Raw genomic sequence first — 15,296 nt, forward strand, 5'->3', positions numbered from 1 at the left:
TTTAATGCTTTTGGAAAGGAGGAGGGTGGATCAATGCAAAACTATTCTAACTTTTGTTTTTCTTTTGTCCTTATTGCTACCTCTTGTCACTTCCTGTCTTCTTAGCTCTCTATATATTCATTGCCACTTCAATGAGAGGTTAAAATTTCACTATGGATATGGTTCTAGGACAGAAGAAAAAGCTGTTTGTTGCTTTAAAGAAGGTACCAAAGTGCAAATGGGGAGATGAAACATGAAAATCCAAAATAGAGTCACATTGGCTGTATTGAGAGGAAAATATTCTTTAAGACTTCCTGAGATAGCACATTTAGGATGTATCTGTATCATTTAGGATGTATCTGTATCTATATTCTTATCAATATCTATTCCAGTGCTCACCCAATTGCTTATATTTCTCTATATAAATGGTCAATTTACATAAGAAATTATGATAAGAGCGATTTATTTCTCTGGGGCATTTTGAACTTTTATTGAAAAATGTAGATATCTTTCTTTCCTTTTTTTGTTTTTTTAGTGTACCGCATAGCTTAATGGTATGAACATGACAGGAAAGAGACTTAATTTTTACACTTAAGAGATTCATTTTCCTAGAATTTGATGCATTATAGTGGATTGAGAATCATTTAACTGCATACTTTAGCAGCAATATGAAAATTCTAAAAATGATTTTTCTGACATAGAAAAGTACATCACAGTGAAACTGCTCTTATGAAAGATAACATTTTTCCTTCCCTAAATTAAAAATAGATGAATAATCTGTTCCAATTTGTAAAAACTAAAACAAAGATTTGTTTTAAATTTGGACTACTCAGAAATAAATTTGGGTAATTGCAATATTTGTGGTTAGAGAGACATTTCAGCTTTCCACTTGTATTTTAGTTTCTTCTTTTTTAATACCTCTTTTTGTTTTTCTTATATGTCAAAATGTTAAAAAAAAATCCAGGAAACTAGGAAAGTAGGATAGATTCAGATGTATAATCTACACTTCCCTTTCACCCCTAGTTATTTCTTTATAGACTTTGGGGTGGTGAAAATGGGAAAAGAACTAACTTTTGATAGAAATTCTGCACTAGGCTGTTCTCAGATTATCCCCGTTCAGCTTCACAATTGTTTATTGGGTCTTAATATTTCTACATTTCATCTGAAGAAAGTGCAAGTGTAGACAACTGGTAGGTGAAAAGCTAGGATTTAAAACTATGACTCTCAGACCTCAAAATGTGTCCTCAATACTGTACTGTTTTGTTCCCTTCTACCCCAGGTTATGATTCACCAAAAGTTAATTTACTCTTCAGAGTGAATCTCAATTTAATGAGCTCCAAGGGACATCAAAATTGTTAAACTCTAAACATACTTCATAAAAATTACATTTAATGTGAAATAAGAATGAGGGAAATTTTTCTTTTCTTTATTAACTTTTTTAATGTGGAGAAAATACTTAATATTACTAGTATTTTCCTAGGAATACAGCTAACAAGAGAAGTGAAGGACCTCTTCAAGGAGAACCATAGCCACTGCTAAAGAAAATCAGAGAGGACACAAATAAACGGGAAAACATTCCGTGCTCATGGATAGGAAGAACCAACATCGTGAAAATGGCAATCCTGCCCAATGTAATTTATAGATTCAATGCTATTCCCATTAATCTACCATTGATGTTCTTCATAGAATTAGAAAAAAACTACTTTAAAATTCATGCGGAACCAAAAATAGCCCAAATAGCCAAGACAATCGTAAGTGAAAGAACAAACTGGAGGCATCATGCTACCTGACTTCAAAGTATACTTCAAGTCTACAGTAACCAAAACAGCATGATACTTGTACAAAAACAGACACATAGACCAATGGAACAGAATAGAGCTCTCAGAAATAAGACCGCACATCTACAATCATCTGATCTTTGACAAACCTGACAAAAACAAGTAATGGGGAAAGGATGCCTTATTTAATAAATGGTGCTGGGAGAACTGGCTAGTCATATGCAGAAAATTGAAACTGAACCCCTTCTTTATACCTTGTACAAAAATTAACTATAGATGGATTGAAGACTTAAATGTAAAACCCAAAAATACAAAAACCCTAAAAGAAAAGCTAGGCAATACCATTCAGGACATAGGTTCAGGCAAGGTTTCATGACAAAAATGTCAAAAGCAATTACAACAAAAGCAAAAATTGACAAATGTGATCTAATTAAACTAAAGAGCTTTGACACAGCAGAAGTGAACAGGTAACCTACAAAATGGGAGAAAATTTTTGCAGTCTTTCCATATGCAGTCTTTCCATATGTAGATTCTGGTCTAATATCCAGAATCTACAAGGAACTTAAACAAACTTACAAGAAAAAAAAAACCCATGAAAAAGTGAAAAAAAAGACATGAACAGACGCTTCTCAAAAGAAGACATTTATGTGGCTAACAAACATATAAAAAAAAAAAGCTCAACATCACTGATCATTGGAGAAATGCAAATCAAAACTACATTGAGATACAATGTCGTACCAGTCAGAATGGTGATCATTAAAAAGTCAAGAAACAACAGATGCTAGTGAGGCTGTTGAGAAATAAGAATGCTTTTACACTGTTGGTGGAAATGTAAATTAGTTCAACCATTGTGGAAGACAGCGTGGTGATTCCTCAAAGACCTAGAATGAGAAATACCATTTGACCCAGCAATCCTATTATTGGGTATAGACCCAAAGGAATATAAATCATTCTGTTATAAAGGTACATACACACATATGTTCACTGCAGCACTATTCACCATAGCAAAGACATGGAATCAACTCAAATGCCCATCCATGATAGACTGGATGGAGAAAATGTAGTACATATATACAATGGAATACTATGCATCCATAAAAAGGAATAAGATGACATGGATAGAGCTTGACACCATTATTCTCAGCAAACTAATGCAGGAAGAGAAAACCAAACACTGCATGTTCTCACTTACAAGTGGGAGCTGAACAATGAGAACACATGGACATAGGGAGGGGAACAACCCCTGGGGCCTGTTGGGGCAGGGTGGGCAGCAGGGGTAGGAAGAGCATCAGGATAAATAGTTAATCCATATGGGGCTTAATATTTAGGTGATAGGTTGATAGACTCAGCAAACCACTGTGGCGAACATTTACCATTAAATGTAAGTATATATATATACACACACACACACACATATATACACACGCACACACATATATAGTATTTTAAAGTAGATTAACAGAAGAAAGCATGTGGTACAGAAATAAATTGTCACTTTCCTTGTAGTGGTGCCTGACTGGGAAAACTTATTGTTAGATTACTTTGATTTCTTTAAGTTTTTTTATTCCATTAAGCTATAAAATATATATAGGAGAAAAATTAGAATATATCAATAAACCACCATCCAGGGGCAGCTAAAATTAATGTTTTCTTCTAGATTTGTATGTATATGTAATTTTTTACAGAGATAGTATATTTTACCTACTAGTTTAAAATATAAATTTTTCTCACTTAAAAATCTCTCCAATATTCTGTCACAAATAAACATCCATATTAATTTTAGAGACTAATATCATAAGAATGCTTCATAGTTTATTTAGCCTATATTGGACATTTATGTTGTTTCCAATATCTTTTTTTACATAATGTACTGTTACAAGCATCCATGTCCACGCATCTTTGCACATATCTCTGGTTATTTTATAGGATAAATTGCCAAGTGTAGTTGTTTTAGATATAGCCTTGAATATTCTTATTTTTAAATATTATAAGGGTAATATAAGTGGGGGCAACCATTATTCAGAATTCAAACTAGTCTGTATAATGACACTGCTCAGCTCAGAATGGAAATATCAGATCTTTAAGGGTAACAGTTTGAGACACTTATGTAATGTCCCAAGTTTGAATTTTGAATTTCTGACTTGTTGAATTATAGAGGACATTCTTACCTTACAGATGAGGTCATTATTATTCATTTACAAATCTGCCATTCCTTAATGTGTAAAGTCCTTGAGAGCCAATATCACATTCTTTTTAAATTTGTGTCTTATAACCAAGCACCTTACTTGGCTCAGAGCCCCTGTTCAAAAAATGTTCACAAATAACATTTGGCCAGGCACAGTGGCTCACGCCTGTAATCCCAGTGTTTTGGGAGGCCTGGGCAGGAGGATCACGTGAGGCCAGGAGTTTGAGACCAGCCTAGGAAACATAGCAAGACCCCGTGTCTACAAAAGTAATTTAAAACACTTAGCTGGAAATGGTAGTGCATGCCTGTAATCCTAGCTACTTGGGAGGCTGAGGTGGGAGGATTGCTTAAGCCCAGGAGTTGGAAGTTGCAGTGAGCCATCATTGTGCCACTGCGCTCCAACCTGGGCAACAGAGTGAGACACTCTATTGAAGGAATGAAAGAAAGAGAGAGGGAGAGAAGAAGGAAGGGAAGGGAAGGGAAGGGAAGGGAAGGGAAGGGAAGGGAAGGGAAGGGAAAGGAAGGGAAGGGAAGGGAAAGGAAGGAAGGAAGGTAGAAAGGAAGGGAAGGAAGGGAAGGAAGGGGAAAGAAGGGAAGGAAGGGAAAGGAAGGGAAGGGAAGAGAAGGAAGGGAAGGCAGGGGAGGAAGGGAAAGGAAGGGAAGAGAAGGAAGGGAAGGCAGGGGAGGAAGGAAAGGAAGGGAAGGAAGGGAAAGGAAGGAAAGGGAAGAGAAGGAAGGGGAGGTAGGGGAGGAAGGAAAGGAAGGGAAGGGAAGGGAAGGAGGGAGGGAGGGAGGGGGAAACAACGAAAAAGAAAGAAGCAAATAAATAAATTTTAAATAAAGAAAATTTAGGCATTGAGTGGTTAACAGATTTACTAAAGATCAAATGGCTAGTTCAAGGTAGTGCTCAAACTTGAACCCATACTCTTGATTCCATGGTTCTCAATTTTACCAGTGCCTCAGCCTGGATTGCCCCAGGAAGCAAAGGCTGACACAAAAGTGTATGGGCTGCTACTTATGAGGGAGTGCCATCCCTGGAAAGCAGGAGAGAGGGAAAGAGGGAAGGAGGCAAGAAAGGAGGGAGCACAATTAGGAGGCCATGTAACCAAGAACATCACTTTTTGGTATCTAGGGCTACTGATTGCTTGATGTCATGGGACCATTTTTTCTGGGAGGGTTTATGAGTAACAGCAATTAAAGATAGTCCATTATTTCATGTGTCTGTCAGCTGTATGAATGTCTTCTTTTGAGAAATGTTTGTTCATATCCTTTGCCCACTTTTTGATGGGGTTGTTTGTTTTTTTTTTCTTGTAAATTTGTTTGAGTTCTTTGTAGGTTCTGGCTATTAGCCCTTTGTCAGATGAGTAGATTGCAAAAATTTTCTCCCATTCTGTAGGTTGCCTGTTCACTCTGATGGTAGTTTCTTTTGCTGTGCAGAAGCTCTTTAGTTTAATTAGATCCTATTTGTCAATTTTGGCTTTTGTTACCGTTGCTTTTGGTGTTTTAGACATGAAGTCCTTGCCCATGCCTATGTCCTAAATGGTATTACCTAGGTTTTCTTCTAGGGTTTTTATGGTTTTAGGTCTAACATTTAAGTCTCTAATCCATCTTGAATTAATTTTTGTATAACGAGTAAGGAAAGGATGGCCATCAGAGAAATGCAAATCAAAACCACAATGAGATACCATCTCACACCAGTTAGAATGACAATCATTAAAAAGTCCGCAAACAACAGGTGCTGGAGAGAATGTGGAGAAATAGGAACACCTTTACACTGTTGGTGGGATTGTAAACTAGTTCAACCATTGTGGAAAACAGTATGGCGATTCCTCAAGGACCTAGAACTAGAAATACCATATGACCCAGCCATCCCATTACTGGGTATATACCCAAAGGATTATAAATCATGCTGCTATAAAGACACATGCACATGTATGTTCATTGTGGCATTATTCACAATAGCAAAGACTTGGAGTCAACCCAAATGTCCATCAGTGACAGACTGGATTAAGAAAATGTGGCACATATACACCATGGAATACTATGCAGCCATAAAAAGGGTGAGTTTGTGTCCTTTGTAGGGACATGGATGCAGCTGAAAACCATCATTCTCAGCAAACTATCGCAAGAACAGAAAACCAAACACCACATGTTCTCGCTCATAGGTGGGAATTGAACAATGAGATCACTTGGACTCGGGAAGGGGAACATCTCACACCAGGGCCTATTAGGGGAGGGGGGAGGGGGAAGGGATGGCATTTGGAGTTATACCTGATGTAAATGACAAGTTGATGTGTGCTGATGAGTTGATGGGTGCAGCACACCAACATGACACAAGTATATATATGTAATAAACCTGCACGTTGTGCACATGTACCCTAGAACTTAAATTATAATAATAATAAAAAAAAGATACTCCATTAGCAGGAGAAAGAGAGATGTTTATCTGCCAGTTGCAATCTCCCATGAAGCATCAGTCCATAGGTTGTGCATATGTAGGCTTTGAATGAATTCCTCTGGAATGGGAGATGGGAGACAAGACATATTGTTGACTTCTACCTACTAATGTCGGTTGCTATGGGAGTTGGGATAATACAGGTAGCTAAGGGGTAAAGAAACAGAAGTGGTTGAGCAGATCTGATTAGTGCCTGCAAGGTGTCTGATACAACAAACTTACACCCATTCGTTATCTTGGTTAATAAATGTTAAACATATCCTTGTACATGGTGATGAGTTAGTGGTGAGTATATACTGAGAAACTAGATACAGTCTCTGTTCTCCAGGAACTTACAACTTTAGCTTAACTTGGGCTGGTCAACCATATCTCTTTTTTGTTCTCCGGTGCATTCCCAGATTTTTTTTTACTGTACCCTTTTTTTTTTTTTTTTTTTTCCAGAAAACTATACTCTTGTAGGTTTGGCCAATGAAGACACTGGAGGACATTTTAGAATGGGAGTAACAGTGGTGACATATCTAGCAGCAGTGGAATTTCCTCTGGGGTTCTGCCTTCCTCATGGCAACCTGTGGCTCTGCCTCCTGGGATCCTCTTATTCCCAATGGTGCTCCAGCCCTAGGAGTAGTAGTGGCTTCCTGCTGTTGTTAATCTATGGATTTCCTCACTGTCCCCTAATTTTTTAAAGTTCTTTCATCACCTAGTAACCAATTAGTGAAACCAATTCCTTCTGCTTATGACAGCTAGAGTGGTTTCTGTTTTATTAAGTGGACCTCAACAAAAACAGGTCTTCCAAAAAAAATTTAAAAATCAACCAATGACTCCTAATAGTTTCATTGATCATTAAATAAATAATAACCTGCCAACGTAATATTGAAAAGGGTGAATATTTTGCTCCCCACCAGTTCATGAAAATCATCAGGCTAGTAAATTTTTAGTGTAGACCTCATCATTAAAATCTTATTTTATTTGAAGCCACAAGGAATTAATATAAAACTAATCTAGAGGGATGAGCATAATCTTGTCAGGATGGACATTTTCTTCATGAAAAGGGAACGTTATTTCAGCCAGGAGGTCAGTAGAAATCAAACACATATGTTGAAATGCTGACTCTTACTTTAATTTTGAAAGAATGCTGCATATGTAAACTGATAAAAGAAAAAAATATTTTATTTTCTCTTTAACTTTCCAATGCCTTCATTTCCTTTTTCTGAATATGAGGATAAACATGGCAGGAGAGATATGGAAAAGGTTTTTAGGGAGGTCAGCTCTCTTTTTAGCCATTGTGCAACATCAAATGACCTTTATGAATAATACAGTACAAGCATTTACACAGCTGAGCTATGCTGTGTGGTCTTAGAAAAAAATATTAATGGTGTCTGAAATTTGCATAAACTTTAAGCAATATTAATATTATTGCAATCATAATCTGTATTAATATTCATTATGTACTCTATTAGGTGCCTTATACATATTATCTCATGAATTGCCAAAATATCCTATAAGTTCAGTATTATTTGTCCTATCTTACAGACGTGTAAAGCAAGGGAGATAGAGTAGTATGCCCAGTTTCACAGAGAGTAAATAATGGAACTGGATATTAAATCCAGATCTGAAAGACTAACACTCCTTACTGCTTTCTTCATACTATGCTACTATTTTTACTAGATAAAACTTTTTTTTACTTTAAGATCTGAAAAGTATAAGTGATTACTGATATACAGACTATGACATTTTTCATAAACATAATTTATTTTTTTTCTGTTCCTTAAAAGTGGAGTAAGTGAATTATTTCTCTTGGCTGTTCTCTTTCATAGAGAGAAATTTATAGAATTTTGAAACACAGTGAATCCATAGAGAATATCTAGTCCAACCTCCTAATTTCACAGATAAAACATCTTAGGTCTAGAGGCAGAAAATGATTTGGGCAAGAAAACTACTACCTCTCAGAATCTTCATTTGCAGACAGGCATATGGTATCCATTGAGACTTAAATGGAGGAGAGAGGAATGGCAGGTTTAAATGAAGCCATCTGGAAGTTACCACTTGCCAAATGGAACAGATGGAAATTTTCTTTGACATGTAGCAAGGGACCCCGACGTGGGCTTCTTCTGTCTGTTCCCTTGGGAATTCTAAGATATGAGGACTTTTGGAGAAGGTCAGGTCACTGAGGGTTCTGGCATGTGCCAGTCCCAATAGGCTTATATTTAGGATAGTTAGGAAAATATGATCAACACTCACAAGGAAAAGTGATGTCCTATAATTTTCTGAAGGCTCTCCTAGATTGAGTGGACACCTGCCACAGGTTGGTAGAGAATCAAAGTACAGTTTCCAGTTCAGTCTTGGGAAACTGGTAAAGGAAGAGGGAGTGATTTTTAAGATGATTGTGTGAGATGTTCTTTTATGACTCATCCCGTAAGGAGGTTTTCCTGAAAAACTGAAAGGACAAGTCAAATATTACAATCCCAGGAAAGTGAAAAGTAAAGACCAAGGGAAAATGAATGCAGAACAAATGAAATAATTTTAACACTGATGATTAAGGTTAGTTTGAGTCACAAAAGAAGAAGAAGGGCAATTCAATGGAGACCAAGAGACTGAGGGAAAGATGTACAAGAACCCCAGAAGGAGCAGGCTTCAGAGACTGCCAAAGAATCAGGAACCCAGAGAACAGTATGCTCAGCCTTCAACTTCTTTCTCTTTCTCTTTCTCTCTCTCTCTCTCTCTCTCTCTCTCTCTCTCTCTCTCTGCTCCCTCAATCTTCCTCCCTGCTTCCCACATAATTTCAAAGTGGAGTATGCTATCCCACATAATTTCAAAGTGCAGTATGCCATTCCACTGACCCAGAGTTTATACCATCTCAGCTCTAGTCACTAGAACAAACTTTCTGGCTTTCTGTGAACCAAATTCTGAGACAGGATATTTGACCCTTGTTCCAATCACCTATCAAGAAGGAGGTTGGACAAGTGAGAGTAGACATTCTAAAAGAAAGGGAGTTTTTTAAACTGAGCAGACACCCTACAATGTCAATGTCAGCCAATTTTTTGAAATTGAAACTGGATCACAGCAGTGGCTAATGGGGCTCTTGTTAAGCAACATAGATTGAGAATGAATTTTATCTCGATTAATGAATGGCAATCAACTAATTTTGTAATATACTCTTTACAAAAAATAACCAAACAGGAAGGTATAAAAAGGACAGAATAAATGAATTCATTTATAATAAAGAAATATAAAGTGACTTTATATGTAATATTTTGCCTCATGAACAACTTTGCCAGGCTTAAGTCATTGTTTACAACTCTGATTCTTTTTATTTTCTTTTTTTCTTTTGAGACAGAGTTTCACTCTTGTTGCCCAGGCTGGAGTGCAATGATGTGATCTCGGCTCACTGCAACCTCTGCCTCCTGGGTTCAAGCAGTTCTCCTGCCTCAGACTCCCATGTAGCTGGGATTACAGGCATGCGCCACCATGCCCGGCTAATTTTGTATTTTTAGTAGAGACAGAGTTTCTCCATGTTGGTCAGGCTGATCTCAAACTCCCAACCTCAGGTGATCTGCCCACCTCGGCCTCCCAAAGTGCTGGGATTACAGGCGTAAGCCACTATGCCTGGCTGCAACTCTGATTCTTACGAGCATTTTGTGGCAATTGGTTCTATCTAGCTTTTTCCCCCTTTCCTATCTCAGGATAAAGGGGTTTGTCATTGTAAAATGAGGCTCTGTTTTTGTGGAGAGTAGCAATCTAAATACAAGAATTTTGTGTCATAATACTCAATGTAGTGATGTTTTCCCGTTTTTCCTATGATACTATTTTAATAATAAAAGTAAATATGTGTATTGCATAATGTTTGGAATAGAGAATCATGTAACAAAGGAAATAAAATCATTCATAATCAGGTATAGTGATTTTTAAAACAAAAATAATTTTAATCTAATTCTAGGTTTAGAAGCATTAAACAAACAGACAAATGAATGTTCTTAGATTTTTAGATTCCAATCCCCTGTGTAGTAATAAGAGACATTTGATTGGATAAAACTGCCTTCAAGTATCGACAGCCTACTGACTGATGTGTTTTACTATTACCCAATGCAGCACAAACGCTTGGTATGTAGGTGCTGCCTTTGTAAATATATCAGCTGCTGAGTGTATTAAAATGCACTGAATTAATCAAATGTGACTGATGATCTTAATTGATGGGGGAGACACAGTAACCTTTTTCTCAAAGCAACTACATCATGTAATTACAGAGGAAGCTGTATAGCATTTGTTAGTTAGACAAGACACCTCTAATGACATTGACCAAGCAAAGGGTATTATTATCCCCCATTTTAAGATTTAAAAATCTGAGACAAATATTAGTTAAATAGGTAACAGCTCCAAGGTAATACAAAATAATTAAGAGCAAAATCAGACTTTAGTTCTAACAGTAAACTTTATGTATTAACCACTAAAACCCACAAACTTTCTGACTGATTGAGTTATAGTTTATGTAGAAAGAAATAAAATATTTATAGCTAGTTCCAACTTTTATATATTTCTGGGGCTACTTATGGATGCTGAAGATAAATTAACTCTAGAATGTAGCTCCTTTGCTGAAATAAATAAAGAAATTTGATGAGTTGTAGTATGGGCTTGAATGATATCTGAAGTTAAAAAAAGGAGAAATCACTTAGAAGAACAACTCTTTTTACATAAAATCAGCATCCAGTTTTGATAAGAATCAAAGCTATTTTAATTTGTGCTTTTCAATGAGAAATAGAAATAGTCTCATTATGATCAAATCAAATAGAATATAGATTAAAATAAGCCTAAGCAGAACCAGAGTATTGAGAGCAGATCACTTACTTTTTATATAGCAACAAAGCTACTCAAATTAGAAATCAAATCATACATATTAATTTAAAAATATATTTACTAATAATTTCCTTTGACAGTGTTCTCAGGTTAAATGCTTAAATTTGTTTCTGAGATTAGCTCTTTATTCTTAAAAAGCAGGTATTAATATTTTATTATTTATTATTTTTGTCATTTTAAGATGAAGAAAATAAATGAGGTTTAGTCAACTGTCCCAAGTCACACAACAAATAAGGAGTCATCTCACTATACTTCATATGATGTTGATACCTATGTCAAATTGCAATGTTTTCTAGGAATAAGTCAGATGAATAAGACGTTATTAAATGTTCTCCAGCTTTTGTAATCAAAGTGTTTTCTTAATCACAGTTGTAGGAAGGACCCAAAAGCTTAGAAAGAGCCGTGTATCTGTGTGTGTGTGTGTGTGTGTGTATGTATATGTGTATGTGTATATATGTGTGTGTATATATATACACTCACACACATATAGGTATATGTGTATATATGTATGTGTTTATATATATATACACACACACATATATAATGGAAAAGAAAATAGTGAGTTTGAACTAGTTGGTCTTCCCATCACTGTGCCAATCTCTGAAGCTCCTCAAGAATACCTCAAGAATAGTTTAAGAATATTTCACATAATTTATCATTTGATTTGTTGTAATTTTTATCTTTTGTTTTAAGTGAGAGAAAAAAATATACAAACAGATAATGGCCAAACATAAAAAAATGGAACTCTGACCCACAATATGAGCACTCAGCCCAGGAAACCAACCCATTATCTATAGTAAGCAGCCCAGGAAGCCTGCCTACTATCTACAAGTCAGACTTATAAAAAGTCAGACCACTGTCTCTAACCACCAGCCCTGAAAGCCAAATAGTAACTCCTGTAATAATTAACTGAGTTTCCCTAATTTTACTCCTTGTTTCAAATTTAGGACCAGCTAGAGAAAGCCAAATATGTACCCCTAAGCAATTACATAGGAAGTCCCACTTCTAGTTATACTACCTTCATCAGGATAAGAGATTAGCATTAGGGGCTGTTCATGACAACAGTTCCTAATCAGGACACGTCTGAAGTCCTCCCTCTATTCCACTATAAAGCTTTCTTGCTACTCTTTCCTGCCTTTGAATCTCTGCCAAAATGCAAGTAATGGTGGCTGACTCCTTTGCTATAGCAAACTGAATAAATAGCCTTTTTTCATGTAGTGGGTCTTTATAAAACATTCTCCATAAAAAAGCTTTATTATTTGTATAAAAATGATGCACAATTACTATTTTTAAGAAAACTTCAAGAATATAAGAGAAAACAAAAATCTAACCACCCAAAGATAAACACCGTCACTATTAGGTGAGCATAATAGCAGCTACATATTTTTGTCTACAGGTAAACAAAAGAATGAATGGGTAGATAAATGAATGAAAATGATTTTTATAAAACGGCATCCAGAAATACATTCTATTTTAAATAAAATGTATTGAATTAATTTTATTATAATAAAAACAAACTCAAATGAAAATAAACAGTTGAGCATCCAATAATCATTTCTTCTGAAAACATGTATGTAAATATGTTTATATTTACATATGTGTATATATACATATGTTTATATATGTGTAATTTATATATGTGTATATATACACACATAAATATATGTATGTATACACATATATACAGAGACTATATATATAAAACAAATATATATATTTGTTACGAATAGATTGTTCTGAAGGTAAGTAAAATATCGTGAAAAATAAGATGTGGCAAGTCATTTCTTTGAGTTCAAGACTTCAAGTTTAAATAGTACCAAATTCCTGAATGCTATGAAGAATAGGAAAAATTTGTATTTACATTTCTCCTTCCTCCATTTTCCCTTACTTTTTTGTATTGGTTATTTATATTGGCATGTTTGTTCTGTCAAAATTGGTAATATTTACATTATTTTATATAAAAACATAATGGCTGACATTTATTGAAATCTGCAGATTACAAACATTTCTCTAAGGCTGCCTGTATGCCTTCCTTTCTCCCTCCCTTCTTTTTTTAAATTTCTTTGTTCTTTTCTTCCTTCTTTTTTTTTTTTTTTGACTGAGTCTCACTTTGTAGCCCAGGCTGGTGCAGTGGTGCCATCTCAGCTCACTGCAACCTCCGCCTCCCAGGTTCCAGCGATTCTCCTGCCTCAACCTCCCAGGTAGCTGGGACTACAGGTACGCGCCACCACGCCCAGCTAATTTTGTAATTTTTTAGTAGAAACAGGTTTTCACTATGTTGGCCAGACTGGTCTCGAACTCCTGACCTCAGATTATCCACCTGTCTCGGCCTCCCAAAGTGCTGTGATTACAGGCGTGAGCCACCGGGTCCAGCCCTTTCTTTTTCTTTAATCTGAGAGCTGGCCCATACTCATTTTTGGCTGACAACATATTATATTTCTTAGCTTGTTCAGGCTTTTTATATTCATCATGTAATTTAATATTCACCAGGATTCTTTCAGGCAAGTATTATTTTCCCGTCTTACAAATAAGAAAACTGAGATACAGAGTGGTTGAGTAATTGCCCAACATACATTTAATAAGCAGTGAAGCCACATTTTAAACCCATTCCAAACTGTTATCAGAGTTTGAACTCTTTAATTCCTGTAGTATAACCATATTTCCACATTTGTTTAGGTTTATTTTTATCTTTAAGTGGATTTATATGGTTTGGATTTGTGTTTCTGCCCAAATCTCATATCGAATTGTAATCCCCAGTGTAGGAGGAGGGACCTGGTAGGAGGTGATTGGATCATGGGGGTGGATTTCCCTCTTGCTGTTCTTGTGATAGTGAGTTCTCATGAGATCTGGTTGTTTAAAAGGTGTGTAGCACCTCCCTCTGATCTCTCATTCTGTTGTTCTGTCCACGTAAGACGTTTCCGGCTTCCCCTTCACCTTCAGCCATGATTGTAAATTTCTTGAGGCCTCCCCAGCCATGCTTCCTGTACAGCCCGTGGAACTGTGAGTCAATTAAATCACTTTTCTTTATAAATTACCCATTATCAGGTAGTTCTTTATAGCAATGTGAGAACAGATTAATACATGGACCCACTGCTTTCTTCCAGGACCTTACTATGTTTCTCCATTTCTGGATTCTTTATTTTGATTCAGTTCTTGGTTTGCTGCATTTTATTGCATTGCATTGAAAGACTTTTTATAAAAGTTCAGAGACATTGAATTCCTTTATTTGTTTCTTAATGTCTAAGAATATTTGTAAGTTGTTTTTCTACTCCAAGAAATATGAGTCTGGATATGAAATACTTGAGTCATTTTTATTTCCCTTTGGACTTTATATAGTTTTCTCAACTGTTCATGTTTCATTAATAGTTTTATTAGAAATTTCCTATTCATATTTTAGTTCTCCAAACTCAAAAATTATAGTTCCAGAGTTTCTTTTTTCCCAAGAACAACTCTTGAGTACTTTATACCTTGTGTTTTCTTATTATTAAAAATTTCTGCCAGAAACTTCTATACTTGAATGATTACTTCACTTGATAATTAGCTTTGGGTCACAGCTCTGAACATTTGAATTTATTGTCTCTGGCATTGATTATTGCTATAGAGTAAATGTGGCTTGATTTTGTTAATTGTTATATTTTGTGTGTGTGTGTGCGTGGCTTTTTTAAAAATCCTGCCTGTATATTTGAGGTAATCGTTTTTACTTTTAGATGTCAAAAAATTTATTCAGAATATATCTTATATTGATCATTTTTTTTTATTTCCCTGACCACACTGGACCTTTTAACTTTGCATATGCTTTTTGTTCTACTTGTTAGGTTCTCTAAGGAACACAAATTTCCTAATGATTTTTCTTTTTCTATCTTACTTGAATAGTATCTTTTAACCTTTTTGTTCTCTTCTCCAATTTTCTCTGCGTATTATTAACTCAAATCTTTCCTCTTTAATAGTAAATTGTTTGGTGTTCATAATTCGTTTATTGGCTCTGTAATTTTTCTTTCAATTGAATACTGTTAGTAATTTCATTTTTGAGCTCTTTTTTATTGTGTGTGTT

The 15,296-nt window shown here is 35.6% G+C and overlaps 1 protein-coding gene across 1 annotated transcript in view; it reads left to right on the forward strand.

Moving 5' to 3' along the window:
• LOC140713354 (uncharacterized) overlaps window positions 1–15,296 on the forward strand; it is a 297,038-nt gene that overhangs the window by 241,176 nt on the left and 40,566 nt on the right. Inside the window, exon 4 of the mRNA XM_073023122.1 lies at window positions 14,158–14,245. Coding sequence (XP_072879223.1) covers window positions 14,158–14,245 — 88 coding nt within the window. The remainder of the gene's footprint in view (window positions 1–14,157; window positions 14,246–15,296) is intronic.

The sequence above is a fragment of the Chlorocebus sabaeus genome, chromosome 1, assembly GCF_047675955.1.
Source record: "Chlorocebus sabaeus isolate Y175 chromosome 1, mChlSab1.0.hap1, whole genome shotgun sequence".
Lineage (NCBI taxonomy): Eukaryota > Metazoa > Chordata > Mammalia > Primates > Cercopithecidae > Chlorocebus > Chlorocebus sabaeus.